The sequence below is a fragment of the Rissa tridactyla genome, chromosome W (genome assembly GCF_028500815.1).
Source record: "Rissa tridactyla isolate bRisTri1 chromosome W, bRisTri1.patW.cur.20221130, whole genome shotgun sequence".
NCBI lineage: Eukaryota > Metazoa > Chordata > Aves > Charadriiformes > Laridae > Rissa > Rissa tridactyla.
The window spans coordinates 18,433,080-18,456,158 of NC_071496.1; the positions used below are offsets into that span (position 1 = coordinate 18,433,080).

Below are 23,079 nucleotides of genomic sequence, written 5' to 3' on the forward strand. Positions count from 1 at the left end.
TTCCCCGGCCCATCCCACCGCTATAAACAGCCAGCGCGGCGCAGCAGGGCGGGTGCCTGATCAATGAGAGTGCTCTGAAGGGGTGGTACCGGCTTGAACTTCCCAATGGGCGGTGGCCATAGGGAGACGGGGCAAGCCAATGAGCGCGGCGTGATGGCTGACCCACCCATACCCTCGCACCCCCCTACCCACCCCCACACCCCGACCCAACAGGGTGGGGCACGGCACGCCGGCACGGCACGGCACGGCACGGCACGCGCGCGCGCGCGGGCGGGCGGGACTCCCCTGACGGGACAGCGCAAGCGGTGAGTGCCGGGGCGGTGGCGGCCCTGCCCCACTGCACTGCCCTACAGCCTGTCAGCGGCACTGGCGTCTCGGTGGGAACGTGGGCTCGGCCCCTCCGCCCCCTGCGGTGACAGTGTGCCCCACTGGGGCGGGGGGGTCAGTCCCTCTGCCCTATGGACTGACAGGGTGCTGCTGAGGGGCGGGGGGGGTCAGTCCCCCTGCCTTATACGGTGACAGGGTGTCGATATAGGGCTAGGGGGATTAGTCCCTCTGCCCTATGGGGTGATAGGGTGGCTCTATGGGGCTGAGAAGGGAGGTTAGCCCCTCTGCCCCCATGGGGTGACAGGGTTTCCTGGTGGGGCTGTGGATCAGGGTTAACTGCTCTGCCCTACCTAGTGACAGGGTGTCCCCGTGGGTCTGAAGGGGGTGGGAGGAAGGGGTTAAACCTCCCCCTCCCTGGGGCATCCCTGTGGGGCTGGAGAGGGTGGTGAGATGAGGGTTAACCACTCTCTCCCCTCCTGCTTTGGAGGGAGTAATGTGCCCTGTTGGAGCTGTGTGGTGTGGCCAGGAAGGGGTTGAACACACACACTCCCCGTTGGGGGCACCAGTGTATCCCAGTGGGGCTGAACCAGGTGGTGAGGAAATGGGTAACAAGCAACTTCCCCCCAGGTAACAGTAATGGGGTCAGAGGGGCCGGCAAGGAGGGGGTTAACCTCTGTCCACAATCGAGGCGGGTGTGAACCCCTCCCCCACGAAGGTGACAGCTTCTCACTGAGCCCCTAAATGGGACACTGGGGGGGGGGTATGGGGGGGCTTGACCTCATCCCCACACCAGTGGGGGTTAACACTCCAGTGTGGCTGGAAGTGGGGGACCCTATATGGGGAGACATTGAGTGGGGCTTGACCCATCCCCAGGTAGGCTCGAATCGGGGCCGTGCAGGCAGAGGCAGTGAGGGGAGGGTTAACCCAGTCCCCACGAAGGTGTCTGCACCCCAGTGGGGCTGTCGGTGGGGAGGGGGAGGCAGGCAGGGGGTGGGGGCTGGGGAGGGGATGATTCATTTCAGGTAGTCATGACATTGCTGCCTGGTTCCCTGTGGCTGCCAGGCGGCACAGGCACTGGTGGCTCTGCCTGCCCCAATGCTCAGAGATCCCTTCTGTTTCCCTGACCAAACCCGGGATACGCTGCCATGCCGGCCCGGCCATCCTGCTTTTCTGGAGCCGCACCGAGAGTTATGCACCCACCCCGGCTTGCCAACCCCGATGCTCAGCTCTCAGCGTCCCACTGGACCCCAACCCCTGGGGAAACAGTGGGTAGGGGGCTGTCACCTGCCTGGTGTTTTGCTTGCCAAGGGTGGGATGCAGGAGCCGCCTGGTGATGTCCTGGCTACGGCTGCCCTGTTTCGGTGGTGGGCATCCAGAGAGGATGCTCTCTACGGCCCTTGAATTATGGTGACGGACAGGGGAGACATGGTGGCATTGGATTTCCTTGGCGTGTCTGAAGGTGACTTCTCAGAAATAGGTTTTGCACTGCTGGGCAGGGAGAGCTAGGAGCCCGCAGCTGGCGGGCAGCTCCAGACACTGGGTGGGAGCATGGTGGTCAGACCCCTTCTTCTGGGGGGATCAGTGCCGGCACCCAGGGAGGGGGACACAGGGACCCCTGCACATCAGAAGGGGAAAACCAGGGAGGTGCAAGCTGGTTAACACGACTTTTTCTGCCTGGCAGATTACTGCTACCCTACTTTTCTTCCTCCCCTATTAGCCTTGTGGGTGCACAACCCTGGGTGTGAGCAAGTAATTTCTGGGGACCCCAGGGGCTCCTCGCTCTTGCTACTTGGCAGCAGAAGAGGCTATGTGGTGAGCGTGATGGTAACAGGGCAACTGGGGTCCAGGCACCTTGCTGCAGCGGGGTGGGAAGTGCACAAAGGATGTCAGCTCCCCACACCACACTGATGCCTGCTCACCCACAGTCAAAGCTGTTTCAGAGCTGTCCTGGGAGTGGAGGTTGGAGCCAGCTGCAGCCACCAGGCTGGAAAGGAGTTGCCTTTTCAGCGTGCTGGAGGAGCCAGAGGGGGAGGCTCGCCACAAGAGCATCGCTTGGCAGCAGCAGCATCCTTGGCAGGAGCTGGCACCTTTCTCTCCTCCGTCCCCCTGCCACTCTCTGGTGCCTCCCATCTGGGCACACAATGGTGCCTTCGGACAACCGTGATGTTTAAAATAAAACTAGAGCCTTTAAAAATGACAGCTTGGACTCTGAATGTGTTCATAAAGTTTTGGTAAGTGGGTTTCTGCTTCTCGCCCTCGTTACCGAGGAGCGACGTGCGATGACACCCAAGGTGCCAATTGGTGCCCATCTCCAGTGCATGGCATCCTGCAGTGACCTTGCACCCCAAGACAGAAAAAGATCTCCCCAGTGCTGCTGCCTGCATGGGTTTGTTCCCTTACATGTCTGCTGAGCAGAGGGATTATGTCAAATGATCACTATTCAGCTGGCACGCTCATCCAGAGGTTGCATGGGCGGATGTCATGTGCAGGGCTGTAACAAAGATTTATTTTTTTATTTAATTCTTGTGGTTGCAAGAGGAGGATGGAGGCTGGGCTGTATTGGCAGGGCCAGCCCCGGCTGGGGAAAGTTTGTGGTTTTCTCCACAGCTGGGTGGCTGCAGCTTGTCCTAAGGCATCCTGGTTGGAAGGGTGAATGCAGAAATTGCTTGCCCACCTGAAACCCGCCTTGCGACACCTTCCCCACTGCTCCCGAGGGGGTTAAATGGGAAGGCAGGAGAGGATGACTGAGCAGAAGGGGGAGAGGAGAGGTAGTGGTAGCAAGGTGCAGCTGAACCCCTGGGAGGTGTGAGGGATGGAAGGAGGCTCTTCTGGGACAGAGTCGTGTTTTACCACTGCACATATGAGTATTGCCTCCGGAGCGTGCTTTAGCCCACCAAGTCACCTGCTGGTGTCTGGTCCTCACCAGCACAGTAAACTGCAGCGCGGGGCTGAGTTTCAGCAGAGAAATTCCCCCTTCCCTGAGCCCAGACAGACAAAGGGCTCCCCAAGCTGGGAGAGCATCACCCAGCAAGCATCCCCACCCCAGCCAAAGATACCTCAGCAGTCAAGACCAGAGATCTTGAGGGGGGCGACAGCATTTTGATGGGGTGAGGCATACTTTTGTGGGAAGCACCGTGGTGTTTTGGATGGGCAGGGTGGTCCCAGTGGTGCCCTCAGATTGGGCTGTGCAGGGTCGGAGCTGAACACTGTGATCCCTGGAGGGAAAAATTGAAGGTTTGAGACCTCTGCATCTCTTGAGCTGGGGTACAACGGGGTTGTCTTCAGTGCTGCCTCGCTTGCCCTTGCTGCAGGAGGGTTGGCATCATCCAGACAGGGACCAAATCCTGGTCCTAGTTGTGGGGAGCCCCTGCCCCACACCAGAGGCTGCTGTGGGGTAGGGAGGTGCTGGGGTGACCTTTGGTGGGGGGATCGACAGGTTACCTCTCAGACCTCCCCTCCCTCATTGCTCGCCCCAGGGTCTCCTGCAGCCCCCTGGCCCCACGGGGAGGGCAGATGGGGAGGTGGAGGCAGGCAGGGGCTAGAGTATCCCCTAGCACCTGTGTGGGCTGGGTGGCAATGGTGGCTCTGCACGGGAGCTGGCGGGCTCCTGCTGGGAAGCCAGTACCAAAACGTGCTGGCATTCAGGAGCTGCCACGGGAGACACTGTCAGATGCTCTTTACGCACACAGGGACCTTCTGTCTCTTATGTGCCCCCCTGGGCTGCCTCACACATCTTCAGGTACCCCCATCTACCTTCTGCGCCATCTGTGCCCGTCAGCCCTTCTGCATTGGGTGCTTTAGCCCTCCTCCCCACTTACAGCAAAGTAACCGCTCCGCAGCTGGGGAAAAAAAGAGCAGAAGTTGATGGTTCGGATCAAGGAGGCCAATTTCCAAGCCCCTGTAGCAGCTATCCAGCTGTAGAGGGGTTATTGCCAAAGACATGACCCAAGGCAAGCCTTGGATGCTTGGGATTGATGCCAGGGGCTCAGTGCAGCACTGTGGATGTGCACCCCCGGGGGTGCCCAGCCACCCTCATCTGAGCTGCTGGGGGGGGGGGGGGTCCCTCCATGACCTCCACCGGGAGCTTATGGATAGAGTAAGGATTGAGGGAACATCTGGTAACTTGTATGATGGTGAAGGAAAGGGCCAAGGCTCACACCTGATGTGGAAATCCATCTGCTGAAGGGACTTGACTGGCTGGGGCTGCCCAGGGGTGTTTGGAGCAAGGATGGGGTGAGAGGATGAAACCTGGACCATAGCGGGGAGCAGGACATGAGCACAAGGACTTAGCAGAGAGCAGCAGGTCTACTGGGGGCAACACCTGGAGAAGAACAGGGCCAGGGGCAAGCACCAAGCTGTGCTGTGTGAGGCAGGGCACGGCAGGCCAGATTTGGGAGGGACAGGATTTTGCCATCAGAAAACTGAAGGGCAAGAAGCAATGGGAAGTGTCGTTGGAGGAGCGTGGGGCTTGCTCAGCCTCTGCTCAGAGGAGCTGCTCTCCTGTCTCCTCCAGCTGCTCTCTGGGTTTCCATTGACCCCGCTGGTGTTTGCTGCTCCAGCTGCGTGCCTTGGGGATGAATTAATCGACCATCCTTTTCCTTCCTTGGGTTACAGCCACCAGGTTTTCCATGCCTTAGTATAGGCATGGCCCTGGAGTAATGTGCCCTGTTACATAGTGGCCATAACTGAAACCTGGTGGGACGTATCCTGCGACTGGAATGTGGCAATTGATGGCTTATAGGCTGTTCAGAAGGGACAGGCGAGGAAGGAGGGTCGGAGGTGTTGCCCTCTATGTTAAGCAAGGGATACAGCATGAAGAGCTGTCCCTAAAGAATAGCCAAGAGGAAGTTGAAAGCTTATGGGTAGGAATTAGAGACCAAGGCAACAAGGGGAACCTTGTGGTTGGTGTCTACTACAGGCCGCCTGATCAAGGCGAACCTACTAATGAAGCCTTCTTCCTCTAACTACAGGAGACATCGCGCTCGAAGGCTCTTGTCCTGCTGGGGGATTTCAACCACCACGACATCTGCTGGAAAAGTAACATGGCGAGCTGTAGACAATCCAGGAGGTTCCTGGAGCACCTTGACGATAACTTCCTAAGACAGGAAATAGACAGCCCTACCCAAGGGGATGCCATACTGGACCTGATAGTCACCAATGCGAGTGAGCTCATTGGGGATGTCAAGATTGGAGGCAGCCTGGGCTGCAGTGACCACGCACTGGTGGAGTTCACGGTCCTGAGGAATACGTGCCAGACGAGGAGCCTAGTCAGGACCCTGGATTTTAGGAAAGCAAACCTCCAGCTCTTCAAGGAGTTAGTCAATAGGACTCCTTGGGAAACAGTCCTCAGGGACAAGGGGGCAGAACAAAGCTGGCAGATCTTCAAGGATGCTTTCCACAGAGCACAAGAGCTCTCGATCCCCAGGTGTAAGAAATCAAGCAAGAAAGGGAGGAGACCAGCATGGCTGAGCTGGGACCTGCTGGTCAAACTAAAAGGCAAGAAGGAACTGCACAGGCAGTTCAAGCAGCATCAGGTGTCCTGGGAAGAGTATAGGGATGCTGCCCTGTTATGTAGGGATGAGGTCAGGAAGGCCAAGGTGCGGCTGGAGCTGAACTTGGCAAGGGGTGCTAAGAATAACAAGAAGGGCTTCTACAGGTATGTCAGCCAGAAAAGGAAGGTTAAAGAAAGCGTACCCTCCCTGATGACCAAGAATGGCAAACTGGTAACAACAGACGAGGAGGAGGCTGAGGTTCTCAACAACTTTTTTGCCTCAGTCTTCCCTGCCAGCCTCTCTCCTCACGCCTGCCAAGTTGAAGGACTGCAAGATGGGGACCTGGGGGACAAAGTCCCTCCCACTGTAAGTGAAGACAAGGTTCGTGACCACCTGAGGAACCTGAACATACACAAGTCTATGGGATCTGATGAGATGCATTCCAGAGTCCTGAGGGAATTGGCTGATGTGGTTGCCAAGCCACTCTCCATGATATTTGAAAAGTCATGGCAGTCAGGTGAAGTCCCTGGTGACTGGAAAAAGGGAAACATCGCACCCATTTTTAAAAAGGGGAGAAAGGAGGACCCTGGGAACTACCACCCTGTCAGCCTCACCTCTGTGCCTGGGAAGATCATGGAACGGATCCTCCTAGAAGCTATGCTAAGGCACATGGAAGACAGGCAGGTGATTCGAGACAGCCAGCATGGCTTTACTAAGGACAAGTCCTGCCTGACCAACCTGGTGGCTTTCTACAATGGAGTGACTGCATCAGTGGACAAGGGAAGAGCAATGGATATCATCTATCTGGACTTCTGCAAGGCCTTTGACACGGTCCCCCACAACATCCTTCTCTCTAAGTTGGAGAGATATGGATTTGATGGGTGGGCTGTTCAGTGGATAAGGAACTGGCTGGATGGTCACATCCAGAGGGTGGTGGTCAATGGCTCAATGTCCAGATGGAGAGGGGTGACAAGTGGTGTCCCTCAGGGATCCGTACTGGGACCGGTGCTGTTCAACATCTTCATCAATGATTTAGACAGTGGGGTCAAGTGCACCCTCAGCAAGTTTGCCAATGACTGTGTTCAGTTCTGGGCCCCTCTGTACAAGAGGGACATTGAGGTGGTGGAGCGTGTCCAGAGGAGAGCTACCAGGCTGGTGAGGTTTCTGGAGACCAGGTCATATGAGGAGAGGCTGAGGGAGCTGGGCATGTGTAGCTTGGAGAAGAGGAGGCTGAGGGGAGACCTCATTGCCCTCTACAGCTACCTGAAAGGAGGTTGGAGAGAGGTGGGTGTTGGCCTCTTCTCCCAGGTGAATAATGACAGGACCAGAGGAAATGGTCTGAAGTTGCGGCAGGGGAGGTTTAGATTAGATATTAGGAAGAATTCCTTTACTGAAAGAGTGGTCAGGCACTGAAACGGCCTGCCCAGGGAGGTGGTTGAGTCACCATCCCTAGAGGTATTTAAGAAACGTCTAGATTTGGCACTTCAGGGCATGCTCTGAAGGGCAGAGATTGTAGGTTGTTTGTTTGTGGGTTTTTTTTTTTTGTGTGTGTGTATGGTTGGACTCAGAATCACAGAATCACAGAAACTTCAGAGTTGGAAGGGACCTCTAGAGATCATCTAGTCCAACTCCCCTGCTAAAGCAGGATTGCCTAGAGCACATCCCTCAGGACTGCATCCAGGCGAGTCTTGAAAATCTCCAGAGAAGGGGACTCCACAACCTCCCTGGGCAGCCTGTTCCAGTGCTCTGTCACCCTCACTGTAAAGAAGTTTTTCCGTGTATTAGAATGGAACTTCCTATGTTCTAACTTGTGCCCGTTGCCCCTTGTCCTGTCACTGGGAACCAATGAAAAGAGTCTGGCACCATCCTCCTTCAACCCACCCTTTAGATACTTATATGCCATAATAAGGTCTCCCCTCAGTCTTCTCTTCTCCAGGCTAAAGAGTCCCAGCTCTCTCAGCCTTTCCTCATAAGGGACATGCTCCAGTCCCTCAATCATCTTAGTTGCCCTACGCTGGACCCACTCCAGCAGTTCCCTGTCTCTCTTGAACTGGGGAGCCCAAAACTGGACACAGTACTCCAGTTGTGGCCTCACCAGTGCAGAGTAGAGGGGCAGAATGACCTCCTTCGACCTACTGGCCACACTCTTCCCTATGCAGCCCAGGATTCCATTGACCTTTTTGGCAACAAGGGCACACTGCTGGCTCATGGATAATTTACTGTCTACCAGGACCCCCAGATCCTTCTCCTCAGAACTACTTCCCAGCAAGTCCACCCCTAACCTATACTGGTGCTTAGCATTCTTCCTCCCCAGGTGCAGGACCTTGCACTTGCTTTTGTTGAACCTCATTAGGTTTTTCTCTGCCCAGCTCTCCAGCCTGTCCAGGTCACGCTGGATGGCAGCACGGCCCTCCGGAGTGTCAGCCACCCCTCCCAGTTTGGTATCATCAGCGAACTTGCTGAGGATACACTCTGTCCCATCATCCAAGTCATTAATGAATATACTGAACAAAATTGGACCGAGTATTGACCCTTGGGGGACACCACTGGTTACAGGCCTCCAACTAGACTCTATGCCGCTGATCACAACCCTCTGAGTTCTGTCACTCAGCCAGTTCTCGATCCACCTCACCATCACCCCATCTAGCCCATACTTCCTCAGCTTCCTAATGAGGATGTTATGGGAGGCAGTGTCAAAAGCCTTGCTAAAGTCAAGGTAGATGACATCTACGGCTCTCCCCTCATCCAGCCAACCAGTTATAACATCATAGAAAGCTATCAGATTGGTCAAGCATGATTTACCCTTGGTAAATCCATGTTGACCACTTCCAATGACTTCCTGTTCCTCAACGTGTTTGGAGATGACATCCAGAATGAGTCGCTCCATTACCTTCCCAGGGACAGAGGTGAGACTAACCGGCCTGTAGTTCCCTGGGTCCTCCTCCTTGCCTTTTTTGAAGATTGGAGTGATGGCAGCCTTCCTCCAGTCCTCAGGCACCTCTCCTGTTCCCCATGACCTTTCAAAGATGATGGAGATTGGTCTAGCAATAACACCTGCCAGCTCTCTCAGCACTCGCGGGTGCATCCCGTCAGGGCCCATGGACTTGTGAATGTCCAGCTTGGCCAAGTGGTCTCTGACCTGGTCCTCCTCAACTGAGGGAAAATCTTCCTCTCTCCAGACCTTTCCCCTTGCCTCCAGGGTATGGGATTCATGAGAGGCAGCTTTAGCAGTGAAGACCGAAGAAAAGAAGGCATTCAGTAACTCTGCCTTCTCTGTGTCTTCTACCACTAGGGCACCCGTCTCATTCATCAGTGGGCCTACATTTTCCCTAGTTTTCCTTTTTCTGTTGATATACTGGAAAAATCTCTTCTTGTTGTCTTTAACTGCAGTGGCCAAGCTGAGTTCTGATTGAGCTTTGGCCCTTCTAATCTTCCCCCTACATAGCTTTGTTATATCTTGATAATCCTCATAAGTTGCTAAGCCCCTTTTCCAGAGAATGTAAACCTTCCTTTTTTTCCTGAGGTCCAGCCAAAGCTCTCTATTTAGCCAGGCTGGTCTTCTTCCCTGTCTGCTCGTTTTTCGAGACATGGGGATGGCCTTCTCCTGTGCTTCTAAGAGCACCTGCTTGAAGTATGACCAGCCTTCCTGGGCACCTTTGCTCTTCAAAACTGCCTCCCAAGGGACACTCTCGACCATGCTCCTAAACAGGCTAAAGTCTGCCCTTTGGAAATCCAAGGTGGCAGTTCTGCTGGCTCCCTGCCTTGCCTCACCAAGAATTGAAAATTCTACCATTTCATGGTCACTGTGCCCAAGACGACCTCCAACCTTTACATCCCCCACAAGACCTTCTCTGTTAACAAACAGTAGGTCCAGTAGGGCACTTCCCCTAGTAGGTTCCTTCACCAGCTGTGTTAGGAAGTTGTCTTCCACACACTCCAGGAACCTCCGGGACTGTTCCCTCTCTGCTGTGTTATATTTCCAGCAGACGTCTGGGAAGTTGAAGTCCCCCACAAGAACAAAGACTCGATGATCTCAAAGGTCCTTTCCAACCATGAAGATTCTATGATTCTATGACACCAAGCTGAGTGGTGCGGTTGACAGGCCAGAGGGATGGGATGTTGTCCAGAGGGACCTAGATGAGCTAGAGAGGTAGGCCCGAGCAAACCTCATGAAGTTCAACAAGGCCAAGTACAAGGTCCTGCACTTGGGTCGGGATAACCCTCGTTATCAATACAGGCTGGGGGATGATGTGATAGAGAGCAGCCCTGGTGAGAAGGACTTGGGGCTAGCTTGTCAGGCTAGAAAGTGTTTTTTTTAAAAGCAAATAAAAAAAACGCCCCCCACTAATGGCTTCATTCTCTCTTTGCTAAATACAAATTATGTCTCTCACATGCTGGAGGTGAATGCCAATTGCTTTCAGGAATAAAATGTTTGAAGTTCCTTTAAGGTGAAGGCAGCAGTACGGTCCCTGCAGCTGCTTTCAGCTTCCAAAAACCTGCTGTTATCACCCGGCCTCAAGTCCCAGGTCCCCAGCTGGGAGAGAGCCAGGGGGGAAGGGGGGTGACGGGACATGCCGGCAGCTACATTTAGACACGGCTCAGCCCTCCTGGCTCGGCGGGGGGGTGGATGGGATGGGGATGCGGTCCTTGCCTGACGTTAGCAGTGGCGTGGTCTGTATAATAATGTGGTGCCCTGGCTCAGGCTCTCCCTCTCCCCATCAGCCTCAGAGATGAGTCTCCCCATCCCCATTGTGGGGCTCAGGGAAGTAAAACCGGAGCCAGGGCACATCCTGGCACCAGGGCGCTGACCTCTGGCAGAAAGTGTGGACTTGAGCTGGCTCTGGTGCTGTTGGCTGGTGGGATGCTGGGAGCGGCAGCTCTGCAATAAGTGCGTGTCAGTCCGATCCCCAGCTGCCCGAGTGTGATATTCACCTTACAAAGAGCTGTATTTCTGCTTTCAGGAATAAGTATTCGGCTCCCAGCAGCATCGTCATCATGGGGAAGGACTATTACAAGATTTTGGGCATCCAGTCTGGTGCCAATGAGGATGAAATCAAGAAAGCCTACCGGAAAATGGCCCTGAAGTATCACCCCAATAAGATTAGAGACCCCAATGCCGAGGAGAAGTTCAAGGAGATTGCGGAGGCTTACGACGTCCTGAGTGACCCCAAGAAACGAGCTGTTTATGATGAGTATGGTGAGGAAGGTAAGGGGACAAGCACTGCTACTTGAAGGCAGGGGTGCTTAGTCCAAATAGGCTTTTATAGGTGAGGGAGTTTTTTCACACCCTCAGTGCACCTGGAGTTGTCCTGGTGATCCATGCCTTCCTCCGAAATAGGGCTGATAGCCGCAGAATCAGGGAGAGCAAAAGCTCTGCTGATGCCAGAAATCACCTCTCAACCTGCTCCTCCCTGGGCTGCTCGATTTTTCCACCCTGCTGGCCGGGCTCTCCCTACCCTCTGCCCCAAAGCCCAGCAGCTGTCTGAGACGATGGAAGTGGAAGGAGCTCACCTCCTGGGTCATACCTGGAGTAATTTGTTAGCAACCTTTTAATTAACCTAAATTTCCCAGTGGGGAAGTATTGCTTTTGCCTGCATTTCCCCCTGCATTTGGGCACTGGTCCCACTGTCCTCCCCAATACAGGCTGATCTACAGGATTCAAAGCTTTTCTCAATTTAAGTAAAAGGTCTTTTTTTGAAGCAAAGCAGCTGCTGTTGTCTGGGGGTTGGCACAGAGGAGGAGAGCCATTCCACCGCAGGTGGCCTTATTAGTCAAAGATGGAAGAGCACAACCCCATTCGAGGAGAGTGCCAAATAGCATCTACATTAATCAGCCCAGGGCTTGAGTGCTTAAAAGAGCAGGAGGTCTGGCAGGAACAGGCTGCTGGGTGGAAGATGCAGCCTGTCTTGTGGGGCTAGTGGGCAGGTGCATCCCTTAACAAGCCACCAGCAGAATTAACTAGTGGTGGGTTAATTCTCGACCCATTAGTTATGTCAGGGCTATGATGGATGCACCCAAGCCACGTGATTTGCTGTGGTGTAAAATGAGAAGAGGTTGTCTCAAGTGGGAAACCAGCCTTCCCCTGGAGGTGCCACTGAAATTGGACCCTGCTTGGACTGGCATCATGGGATTAAAGGTGAAACCTCCTGGCTGTACAGTCTGTTAGGGACAGAGGCTCTTCAGTTCTTGGTGAAATCCCCATTGCCAAAGACAGCTAAAATAAGAGCGAGTTAAGGAGGGAGGGAAGAGCAGCCCCCTCCTCACAGTGGGATGGGGAGTACCAGCAAAACAAAACCCCATCGGCGTTTTGGGGAACCGGCCCTGATCACACACAGAAAGCCAGGGCAGAAATGGGATGAAAAATGTGAAAAGGTTTTGTGACTAGGATGCCGCTGAGATGGCTAGACCTGTCGCAGTACAGGGACTGCCATTCACCTCCCAGGCAGTGACTTCCAGACCAGTCATGGTCCATGGCCCCACACACCTTTCATTTCCCATCAGATGCCTTTTTTTTGGAGCGGTATGGCCTGGGGATCGGCATTTCGAGGGGCTTCTGAGTCCCACATGCTGGGGTGGGCAAGGTGAAGTGAAAGGTCCCCCCACCCCAGGTTAGAAACTTCATTGATCAGAAAAGATCCCCAAACTTGCCCGCTCTGTGCTTGTCCCACTCCTATCTCCTGCTGCAGGGGGCTGGCACGAGGGACAGCCCATCAGAAATAGCCCTTCATTGTCACCGGTGTACCCTGAAAATAGTCCTTGAGCTAGGCTTGGCTTAACCCTTCCCGGGCCCTCCTGGTCAAAAATAGCCTTGCAGAGCACGTGTGACCTCTTTGGAGGCCACTTGTTGTATGCCTTGGCTGCTTGGGACTTTGGGGGTAAAGTTGCAGTGACGTAAGGCCCTGCCCAAGGTCTGGCAGGGGAGTTTCCCACAGGAATGGTTGCCAAAAGATCCAAACCTTGAACTTACCTGACATTTTATACAGTCTGTAAACAGAGAGCTGTATCCCTCCTGCTGTGTGCGAACCTGGAGGTCTGCTGACCTCCACCTGCTCTGCCACCAAGAGTCATGGTCGTTCACTGAGCTCAAAGCCTTTTCTCACATGCTGGACGTGATGCTCCTGGACTGCAGCCATTGGTGCAGCCCAAAAGACAGAGCTATTTGGGCAGAAGGGAGCCTGCCCGTGGGGAAAAATGGAGATGGGCCGGTCAGGAAATGTTTTAAATGAAAAGGCCATGAATCGGGTGGAGAGAACCAAGCAAGTGCTCAGTCAGGGTAGTGGGGACAAATCCTGAACAGCTTTTGAGCTTGCTGGGTGTAGGAGCAGGACTGCGTGTTGTGGGTTGGGGTGGTGCCTTCCTGGCCCATGGTCTCCACAGGTGGCTGGGCTGGAGGGGGTGACCTGCACCCCCAGGAGCTGCTGGAAGGGCTGCCTGGAGCCAGCAGAGACCATGCTCCCATGTGGAAAGTATGGTCCCAGCACAGCGTCCGCCCGCAAGGAGCGTTAATGTCACGTCTTCCCCCTTCTCTTCCAGGTCTCAAAACTGGAGGTGGCTCTTCAGGTAGCTCAGGGAACACTTTCCACTACACCTTCCATGGAGACCCCCATGCCGCCTTTGCATCCTTCTTTGGAGGCTCCAACCCTTTTGATATCTTCTTTGCTAGCAGCTGCTCACGGGTGTTCAATGGTTTTGACCAGGAAGATATGGATATTGATTATGATGATGACCCTTTCAGTGCCTTCGGTCGGTTTGGCTTCAACAGCATTAACGAGGTTCACCGGCGGCACCAGGAGTTCCTGTACACACAGAGAAAGGTCCAGGACCCACCTGTCATCCATGAGCTCAAGGTGTCCCTGGAAGAGATCTACCACGGTTCCACCAAGAGGATGAAGATAACCCGCAGAAGGCTCAATGCTGATGGCTGGACCATGCGGACTGAGGACAAGATCCTAAACATTGTCATCAAACGGGGTTGGAAGGAGGGAACCAAAATCACATTCCCCAAAGAAGGGGACGCCACCCCAGACAACATCCCTGCTGACATCATCTTCATCCTCAAGGACAAGCCTCACTCGCACTTCAAGAGGGATGGGACGAACATGATCTACACTGCAAACATCAGTCTTAAAGAGGTGGGTATCAGTGGGAAATTCAGTGGGATGGGAGGTGGTGCTGGGTCACAGCACATGTCAGCCAAGGAGTCAGTCCCTGTCCTGGGCTGATGAGGAAGGACCAGGTAGGTTGTGAGAGACATGAGCAGAGACCTCTGCAGAGAGGAGCTGCAGAGACCAGCTCATGCTTGGTTTTGGAGATGCTCAACCTCTGTGCCAGGTGTAGGACATGAGTGCTGCAGTCTCTTCTGAACATGCTTTGCTTCTTGAGCCAATACAGGTGGTATTTACCCATTTTCTCCCTTCCCCATATGTCTTGTCCTTCTTTTTTTTTAGTGTATTCACATTTGGAAGAGAGCCCAGATCCTCTGTAGGAACAAGAGAAAACCCAAGTTTGCTGGCATGAGTTTGGTCCCTGCTTGTTCTCATAGATGAGCCTGCTATGGCTTAGGTACTATCCAGGACAGAGAGCAGAGTCATGCAGAGAAAGGTGGTACCTCGCCCTTGCTGAGCAATGCTTTAGCCAAAACCAGCTGTTTTCTTTGGTTCTGGCTTCCCTAGATAAAGAACCAAATAAACGAAATATTCAGGTAGTGAGCAAAACCCAACATGTACAGGCTGTCAGTCCTGGAGGTCACAGCAGAGCTGGATGCATCAGAGCCAGCAAGCTGCGTGAAGGTGGGAGAGGAAGGAGAGATTGCCCAATGTCCTGGTTTGAGGTAAAACAGAACCAACTTTCTGTTCAGTAATTTTACTTCTTAGCTAGGCCTCTTCTGACTCTCTGAAATTAACAGTACAAGATGTGCCATTCACTGCCGCTGCTGTATAACTACCTTTTAATAAATCCCAGCTGGCAGCTGCATTTAACATTGACTTTTTGGCAGCTGCCATTTGCTGTTCCTTTCAGACTGTAGACACTGTCTGTCTTCTTAATGAGCTGATTTTTTTTTTCTGAAGACAGATTTATGTTCTCAAATGCATTTAATAGAAATAAACTCAATGGGTCAGGCCTGGGGGTAGGGAAACATGAGCTCGTTAGCGTGTCAGCAAGTCAGGAGAGCTTTGTGATGGCTCTGCATCCCAGCTGGGGCTGTGACCGGGTATACTGGGAGCAAGGGGCAGCCACGTGGGTCAGGCAGATCTGGGTGCTCCTGGAGCAAAAGCATATCAAGTTAACCTGCAGACTTAGGAGTTGAATTTCCTTCACGGTGTAAAGTGCAGAGGTTTATTCCTGTGGTAGCTGGATCCCCTGGCCATTCCAGAAATACTCAGGAGAGGTTGCCTTATTTATAGAGTCATACATGCCATATCTCAGATATTTCCTTCTGTGCATTCCCACATCTGTAAAATTAACCCCAAGCTGGCTGTCCTGATGTCCAGACCACATTAGCCCAGGTTCACACACTGCTCAGGCCGGAGGGACTCTCTCCCAGAGTTGTCCTTTGAGCAGCAAGTGGAGAAACCTGCTCTGGCCCCGCATGCTATTGCACCAGAAGTGCTGGTGCTGGGCCCATGGAAGCACCGGCTCTGCCGTGCTGAGCGACTCCCCAGCTGCCTCACACACACAGGGCACCTGTGATCTCCATCCAGCTGCCCGTGAGCAAGGCATGCATGCTGGCGTTTGGTTTGCACAATGCAGTCACAAAGAGAAACCGGTGGAAATTGCTGGTCCAGGTAAATTCCTTCTCTCTTTGAGCTGGACTGTCTGGTCTCTGTCCTCCCCCTCCACAAACCCAACATGCTGGGTGTCCTCAGGGAGCTGCTGGCCTGGCTGCCATCAGCAGCCTGCTGCTTGCCAGAGCAGGGTGATACTTTGCTGCTTTTATCTTCCATGAGAAGAAGTAGCTTAAGTGCTCTGGAGCACAAGCAGATGCTGGGAGCTCCCCGACTCCATATGCCACCATCTCTGTATGTGACAGAGTGCCTCATAGTACAACCTCTTCATTACCTGAGCCTATGGCTGTAGCCTTGGGTGCTCTCCTTGCACCCTTCCTCCTTGCAAGTCTGCCTTTTTTTAGCCTGAGCTTTAGTCTTTTCTGCTGCCACAAGAGCAATACAGCACGGTGTTGGCAGGCAGAGCTGGCAGGTGGTGGGTGCTGTGACCTGACTTGTGACCATGCTGGAGACCCCTTGCCAGCACCCTGGCTGCCATGGGGAGCAACACACCTGGTGCTCAGGCTGGGGGCAGTCAGGAGAGCATCCTCCTTCTCCTCCATCCCACAGACCCCTCCGCAGAGCAACCCGGGGAGGCAACACCCTCCCAGCACTCACATCCTGGCCCTGCTGGGTGCCATGTCCACCCAGACAGGGGTGGCATGGGGTGGTTGCTGCCTTGGTGAGCGCCGCTGCCTGGCTGCTGCAGAAGCCAGAGGTGTAAGAGGGCTGCCTGCCTAATGCCTGCCCTCAGCAGCCACCTGCTTTGCATCATTTACCTGGAGTCACCTTCCTCGAAGCATCTATGTATCAACGCCCAGCTGAGATGCAACCGGTGGTGACATTCCCCGCCCCCCCCCCCCCCCCGGCTTTGCTGCGAGCAGAGGAGGACCTGCCACTGTCCTAGATAAAGCTTAGCTTTCACAGTGCAGTGCAGAGTTCATCTATCAAATCCATTATGATTTAATACCTAGGGATAAACTGAGCCTCTTTCTAGGATGCAGGGTAGCTCCCATGGTTACTGGTGTTACTTCAGCAACCAGTTTCCCAAATGCTGGGAAAGTTGGGCAAGAAGAATGAAACACAAGAACATATGGCGGAAGAGCCATCACCTCTGGTTCTTGTGTCTTGGCTTTAGGAAGGAAACATTAAGATCCTGTCTGCCTTCACTGTTATTGCCTGCTCCTGCTTGCATCCCTCTGCTTGCCTTGTCCACATGTGCCCATAGGGAGTTCCTGCTCTCTTTCTCATTTTATGGCTGGAGATGTCCTTTCCCTGACACACGTGGACTCATGCAGCCCTCCATGGTGCATGATGATGGGCACCAACAAGCAGGAGGGCTCCAACATCCTTGGGTGAGCATGGGGCAGAAATGTATTGACATGGGGAGATCATCCTTCACTTCCCCCTCAACCTGCTGGAGATCCAGCCAAGCGCTCATTGCTCGCATGGAGCTGGCAATGGGCATCCTCCTGCAGCCAGAAAAGCTCTTCCTGGGAGGAAGCTCCTCCCTGTGCAGAGGAGCTGTACAAGGAGATGGCCTCAGCTCTCCTGTTCTCCGCTCACTGGAGCCCAAGAGCTGGCTCTGGCACAGGTTCCACTGTGATGGCTCAGCTGCAGAAGCTGCAACCGTTGGCACTGAGCCAGTGGCCAGCATGAGAAAAAGAGATGTTTCTCCTGCTCTGACACCAGAATCTTTTCCTGGGAAGGGGGATCCAGAACATCCTCCCATCTACCCTGCTTGGAGGGGTGAGTGCTTTGCATGCTGGGCAGGAACAAGCCTGTGCCAGCCCTCTGCTTGGGATGCTCGAGACTATACCCCTGCAAACCCCCACCCCACCCCCCCCTCCTGTAGGAATGTGTCTGAGAGAAAATGGTCACGTGAGCCAGCCTCCCTACTATGAGAGATTAGATTAAGAGCAAAACAGGTGGTAGAAGGTGGAATTAGTACATGGGAAAAATGGGAACTGAGAAGGTAGAAAACATGTTGTGCTAATGACTAAGTAATTTACTATGTGAATTCTTGTAACCAACCTGATCTGTGAATGAACTGCATGGACAGCGCGTGAACAGAGACTGTAAGCCAATCATATAGCTGCCGCTAGCGCGTGCTCTTATTGCCTGTCTATATATACTCTGTGAAAACTTGAATAAAGGGGAGAACGATCATACTCATATTGAGATTCCATCGTTACTCCGGGTCCGTCTCCCACTCCAACATCTTCCAACACCCTCCTCCCCCCAGAAGCATTGTTCTCCCTTGCCGAAAGCCTGGAGATGATCCTGCCCACATGTACACCAGAGCTGTCTGAGTTATTTAAGGATACAAGGGTTTTCTTGCTGCATTCCCACGTCACGTGACTCACTAATGCAGGCTGGCTTGTGGCTGCCGTGGCACCCACCACCCCGGCTGCTGATGGGGGCTGGGGTACAACGGGGTGGCACCCACGAAACCGGCTCTTGGCTTTGCAACAGGGACTGGCAATGGGGACCAGCCCCTCTGGGACCTCAGCTTCCAGGAAAGCTTATGGCCACACCATTGTCCCACGCCGGCATAACCTTTTGGGGGCTGTTGGTTGAGGGGAGTGGGACATGGGCTGTGCTATAGATAACCCCCAGCACCGGGCAGAACTGCTGGGCTCCGGAGGGTGACAGCTGATGAACCACGGTGGCATCCAATGATCTCAGCTGGATTTTCAGCTGCCTGAAGTTGGGCAGCGAGGCTGGGGAAGGGAAAGGGCTAAATTTAGCCTGTCTTGTTGCTGAGAGTGGCCAGGCGCTTGCTGGTGGTGCCTCCCGGGGAGCCCAGGAGATGGGGGGGGTGTCCTTCCCCCCGTGAGGCTGGGGCACCCCACTCCTGGGGCACCCTTCTCCTGCATAGCTCCTGCAGCCCAGTTTGGCTGGCACCATTACAGACCTGGGCTTGCACTGGTGAGCATGAACCGCACTGATCATGGGCATCATTCAAACAGAGCCAGGCAGTTTAACCCTGGGAGTAGCCGGTGGGGGGATGGGGTGCAGCGGTGCAGCTGGCGGGGATGATTTTGGGTGGCAGCCCCATCTGACAGTGTGTCCCCCTCTTCTCCCCACAGGCCTTATGCAGCTGCACTGTGAACATTCCCACCGTTGAAGGGCGGGTGATCCCACTGCCCTGCAATGACATCATCAAGCCAGGGACAGTGAAGAGACTGCATGGAGAGGGGCTGCCCTTCCCCAAGGCCCCCAGCCAGCGAGGAGACTTGATTGTGGAGTTCAAAATCCGCTTCCCGGACAGAATAGTTCCCCAGATGAGACAGATCCTCAAGCAGCACCTCCCGTGCTCCTAGAGTCCAGGGACTCTCCTCCAGGCAGCAATACTCCAAACACGCATGCCGCAGCATCTGGCCTGCATGGAGCAGAGGTGCTAGAGCACTTTCAAATGCAAATACCCCCCCCCACCACCACTTTCCTTTCCCAAAATTCCCATCCAACCCACGCCACCCCCCCCATCCCTCTTGGCCCATTTTCTACTCTGGCAGTGGGGAGGCTTCTGCCCTGCCCATTACAGCTCTCCTGGCTGCCAAACTTTTTAATTTTCCCCAGAGGTCCAGCTTTTCCACCTTGCACAAGCAAGCGGCATAGGCCCTTTGCCCAGGGAGGTGCATCATGTTCTGGGTTTTTATGTCACCTGCTTTTCAGGCCACTTTTCCCACAAGAGGCTGGACTTGTTGGGGTTTGGCACAGTGTAAATAGGACTCTGCAGGACTTCATATCCCCACTGTTAGCTTTCTCTTCCCCTCTTTGATACTTACTGCTGTTCAGGGTCCCAGCTGTACTGCAGTGCCGAGGAGACTGTCCCACACACGTAGGGCAGAGAGATTGCTCCTGCCCATGGTGGCCCCCTGGAGCCTGTTTCTAATCTGTGACCACGGTACCGAGTCCAACCACAGTCCGCTCTCCTGTGCCAAGCCTACAACTGAGCCTCAGCTGTGCCAAACAATGGAATATAAAGCACTTGGGGATGGTCCCATCCAGCCTGGTGCCTTCGGGCAGCACCTGCCTGTACCCTCTGCCTGGAGAGCCCCAGCAAGCAGGAGGAGGGGGTGAAAGCCCAAGGTGGAGCTTTCTTGGTCAGATGTGTTGAGTTTGCATTGATGGCTTGGGTTTTTTTTGTTGTTTTTTTTTAATATGCATATATAGAGAGAGCTCATTAGATAAACTGCCTGTTTTGGGGTTCCTGGAGTGGCACACCATGTATGTACATGCGCGCATGCACATGTACCACAAACCTGGGTGCAAAAGCAGAGCCAAGCGTGAGCAGAGCTGTGGTTTTCACTAGCGTTTGCGTTCAGCCTTCAGGATTTTACTAGGAAGAGAAATGCACGGTTATATTTTTCTACAGGGATAATTCATTCAGGAGATATTTCTGGGCGTTAGGGTGGAGCTGGGAGGCACATGAGGCAATTTGGCTTTGTTTTTAAATGCTGTATTTTTTTTAAAACCTTTGGATTTCCATTAGGAGAATTTTTATAGTTCTTACCTTTCTTGGCCCACTCTGCCTTGTGCCAGATTTTTTTCCTGGGAAAGGCTCCTATGGAGCAGGAGGCGTGTTTGACCTGGCTTTGTACTGCTCCTCTTCCACTACAGCACCACTGAGAAAACCTCTGCCAAAATATTCCCCCCATGATAGGAGTCCTTTTTTTTAAAGAGGAATCACTGACTTGAAACAGGGGGTCCTTTAGAGGGGGTGTGGGGTGTGCAAGTGTGGGGTGTCCGTTGGGGCTAGGTGCACAGCTGTACATTGTATCATATGAGGCAGGGAAGCCAGCTGGTGCTGCAGTTCTGGCACAGGGTGAGGAGACCCATTAGGCACTGCTTGCTTAATTTATCACCCTGTTTGACTGGCAAGGGTGTGCCACTGGTCCCCTCCACTGGTCCCTGTGGAGTTTGACATAGAGAAACCTGGTGGACACTGCTGGAGCGAGAAGACAGGTCAGCACACAAATGCAAGCTGCTTTGTTTTTTTCCGTTTCGATGAGACGTGAATGTTTTAGTGTTGGGGGTTTTTTTGTAATTTTTTTATTTAATGTCAGTATTGAGAGAAAAAATAAAGTATTTTAAAAAATATACCTCCTTGGGGTGTGTTGTAATGGGAGACACTAGGGCTGTGCTTGCCCTGGCCTGGGCGCAGGCAGCAGGGCCAGGGAAGGGGCTTGGCCCCCCCACCGGCACCAGGGGGAACCCCATCAGGGCTCTGCATCCCCTTGGGGTTACTGGGACACAGCTGACACAGGCAGCAGGAGCAGGGGCTGGCCAAGGAGGGTCTGAGAGTGATGGGGTAGGTTGGGACAGTGAAGGGGAGCTCCTTGATGGTGGAGGCTGCCTGAGGGGGCTGGAGAGACCTTGGTACCCAGCTCTTCTTGGAGGGGACCTATGGCTGGGCAAGAGGCAGCAGCACACGTTGTACTCAGGGACATTCCCACTGATACCAGGAAAAATGTTTGCCCGTAAGGTGCCAAGCAGGAGCAGCCACAAGGGCAAGCAATGCGAGCAAAACTCACGGGCATTGTGCCTTGGGAAGGGCCTGAGTAGAGGCTGCCAAACCCCAAATGGGGGGACATGTCTCATTGCCCCCTCCCAGGCAAGAGCTCAGGGCCATGACATCACCCCACAACAAACTAACCCCGAAGCCCACACAGCAGACAGGGCTGGGAGCAGCTAAGGGGCTGGACAGACTGGGAGGGAGCAGAGTCCACACAGGCACCCCCAGCCATGGGGGGGGGGCAGGGGATGGCCATGGGGAGGGGATGTCCTTGGAGCAGGAACACTCATGGGGAAGGGATGTCCATGAGGCAGGGGATACCTGTAGTGGAGAGATGCCCGTGATGCGGGGATGCCCTTGGGGCAGGGTTAGCCATGGGGAGCTGATGCTCGTGGGACAGGGATGCCCAAGGGGAGGGGATGCTCCTGGGACCAGGGACACCCATAGGGCAGGAATGCCCACAGAGATGGCTCATAGGGTGACCCAGACTGGGATAGGGGACATGCTGAGCATGGTCACTGCCTGCCCTCTGCTGTCAGGAGTGCCCTGCTGAGCCCGTAGAATTTTGGGGTGCTTCTAACACCGTCTTGGCTGGGGTGGGGTGGAAATATGCCCCATCTTGCACGCAGCTATGGCTGGGCTGCACATGGTCCTCTGTGGGGCCTGGCTGTAGGAACATGGCTCTGGGGTCATACGGGGAAGCCTGGGGGGGGGGGGGGGAGGGCCACAAGGAGATGCCGACCACAGCAGCGATAAAAGGGCTGCCCTCAGCTGCCCACCTCACTAATCCTGCTCCATTCAGGGCAAGTCACAGCTGACAGCACCTTCCTCGTGCCAGCTCCTTTGCAGCTGCCCAGTCCCCCCCAGCAAGGTGCTGGGCAGGAGAGGAGTGTGCCGCAGGAAGGCTCTTGCCCATGCAGGTACCAGGGATTGCTGCTGCAGGGGTGGCCCCTGGAAAAGGGAAGGGGCTGGGGTCAAACCCAGTCCCTGGTGCAGCCTGCTCTCCTGGGGCTGCTAGTGAGTGAAGATTCATGGGGGTGAGGGGGCCTAGCTAAGCTCCCTGGCTGCTGCAAGTGCTGGTTTGGTGGATACCCTCAGGTTTACACAGCTCCAGCACAGTGCAGACGCTCTCAGCACTTCCATGGGTGCTGTCCCCACCAGAAGCCATGGCCCAGAGAGAGCAGGGCAAAAAGATGAGGGTTTCCAAACCTTGTGATGGATTAATTTGCAATTAGGAGAGGTGGCAGGGAAGGCTTTGGCCTGCTGGGGGCTGGGAGACACACACACTCCCTACCATTTCATGCTTCAAGCCTCCACAGCACACAGAGACACCAGGGTGGGGCTGCTGGAGGCTTGCTGAATGGTCACAGCCCCAAACTAGCAGGAAGAAATCCACCACCAGAGCTGGGGAAGGCTTTTGGGAGAGTCCTGGAGAGCTCCCGTCATGGGTGCAGAAGCTTTCCACATGGCTGAAAGTGTCTGGTTTCCTCCATGGCTGGAGCTGCTTCTCTCAGGATTGCACTGATGAATAAGTAGGACACAATGAAAGCAAAGCCAACATCTGCATCCACCCTGCTTGGAGGAGCACAGAGCAGCAGGGAGAAGTGCAGGCGGGGAAGCAGCCCTGGAATAAAGATTGCCAGGTGCCAGTTATCCCCAAAATGGGCTGGTGTGGGGTAGGGGAAGTGCCAGCTTTCCCTGCTTGGCTCTCCTGGCCCCCAGGAGTCTGCCTACAAGAGGGACAGGCCATCCTCAACCCTGCTGTCATAGGAGACAACGGCCAGCATTTTCTCTGCAGCACAGAACAGAGGTGGCATAAGGGCAAGAGTGGTGCTGGCAGGCAGACGGCTCTGAAGTAGAACAGAGTACCTGAGCAGGGGCTACCCACCCTCCCCAGGGGCTTATATGTCTTCTTACCACAGCAGGAGGTTGTGCTATTTAAAGTGTTCCCAATTTCAGTATTTTTCTCCCCATT

The 23,079-nt window shown here is 54.3% G+C and overlaps 1 protein-coding gene across 2 annotated transcripts; it reads left to right on the forward strand.

Moving 5' to 3' along the window:
* Positions 1-285: 285 nt before the first annotated feature.
* LOC128902045 (dnaJ homolog subfamily B member 5-like) lies at positions 286-18,965 on the forward strand. 2 transcript variants are annotated; one of them, XM_054184372.1, is made up of 4 exons: positions 286-305; positions 10,781-11,025; positions 13,353-13,951; positions 18,676-18,965. In XM_054184372.1, the coding sequence occupies exons 2-4, from the start codon at positions 10,815-10,817 to the stop codon at positions 18,907-18,909; spliced, it is 1,044 nt and encodes a 347-aa protein (XP_054040347.1). In that variant the 5' UTR covers positions 286-305; positions 10,781-10,814; the 3' UTR covers positions 18,910-18,965. The 2 variants fall into 2 exon arrangements, with proteins under 2 accessions (XP_054040347.1, XP_054040345.1); XM_054184370.1 differs by lacking the exon at positions 286-305 and adding an exon at positions 2,491-2,558.
* The last annotated feature ends 4,114 nt before the right edge of the window (positions 18,966-23,079 follow it).

Excerpts from the sequence above, each read along its gene's own strand:
- LOC128902045 (XM_054184370.1), top strand. The coding sequence starts at position 2,491 with ATGTTTAAAATAAAACTAGAGCCTTTAAAAATGACAGCTTGGACTCTG. Across the intron at positions 2,559-10,780 it reads AATGTGTTCATAAAGTTTTG|GAATAAGTATTCGGCTCCCA; the intron begins GTAAGTGGGTTT and ends TTCTGCTTTCAG. Across the intron at positions 11,026-13,352 it reads TGATGAGTATGGTGAGGAAG|GTCTCAAAACTGGAGGTGGC; the intron begins GTAAGGGGACAA and ends CTTCTCTTCCAG.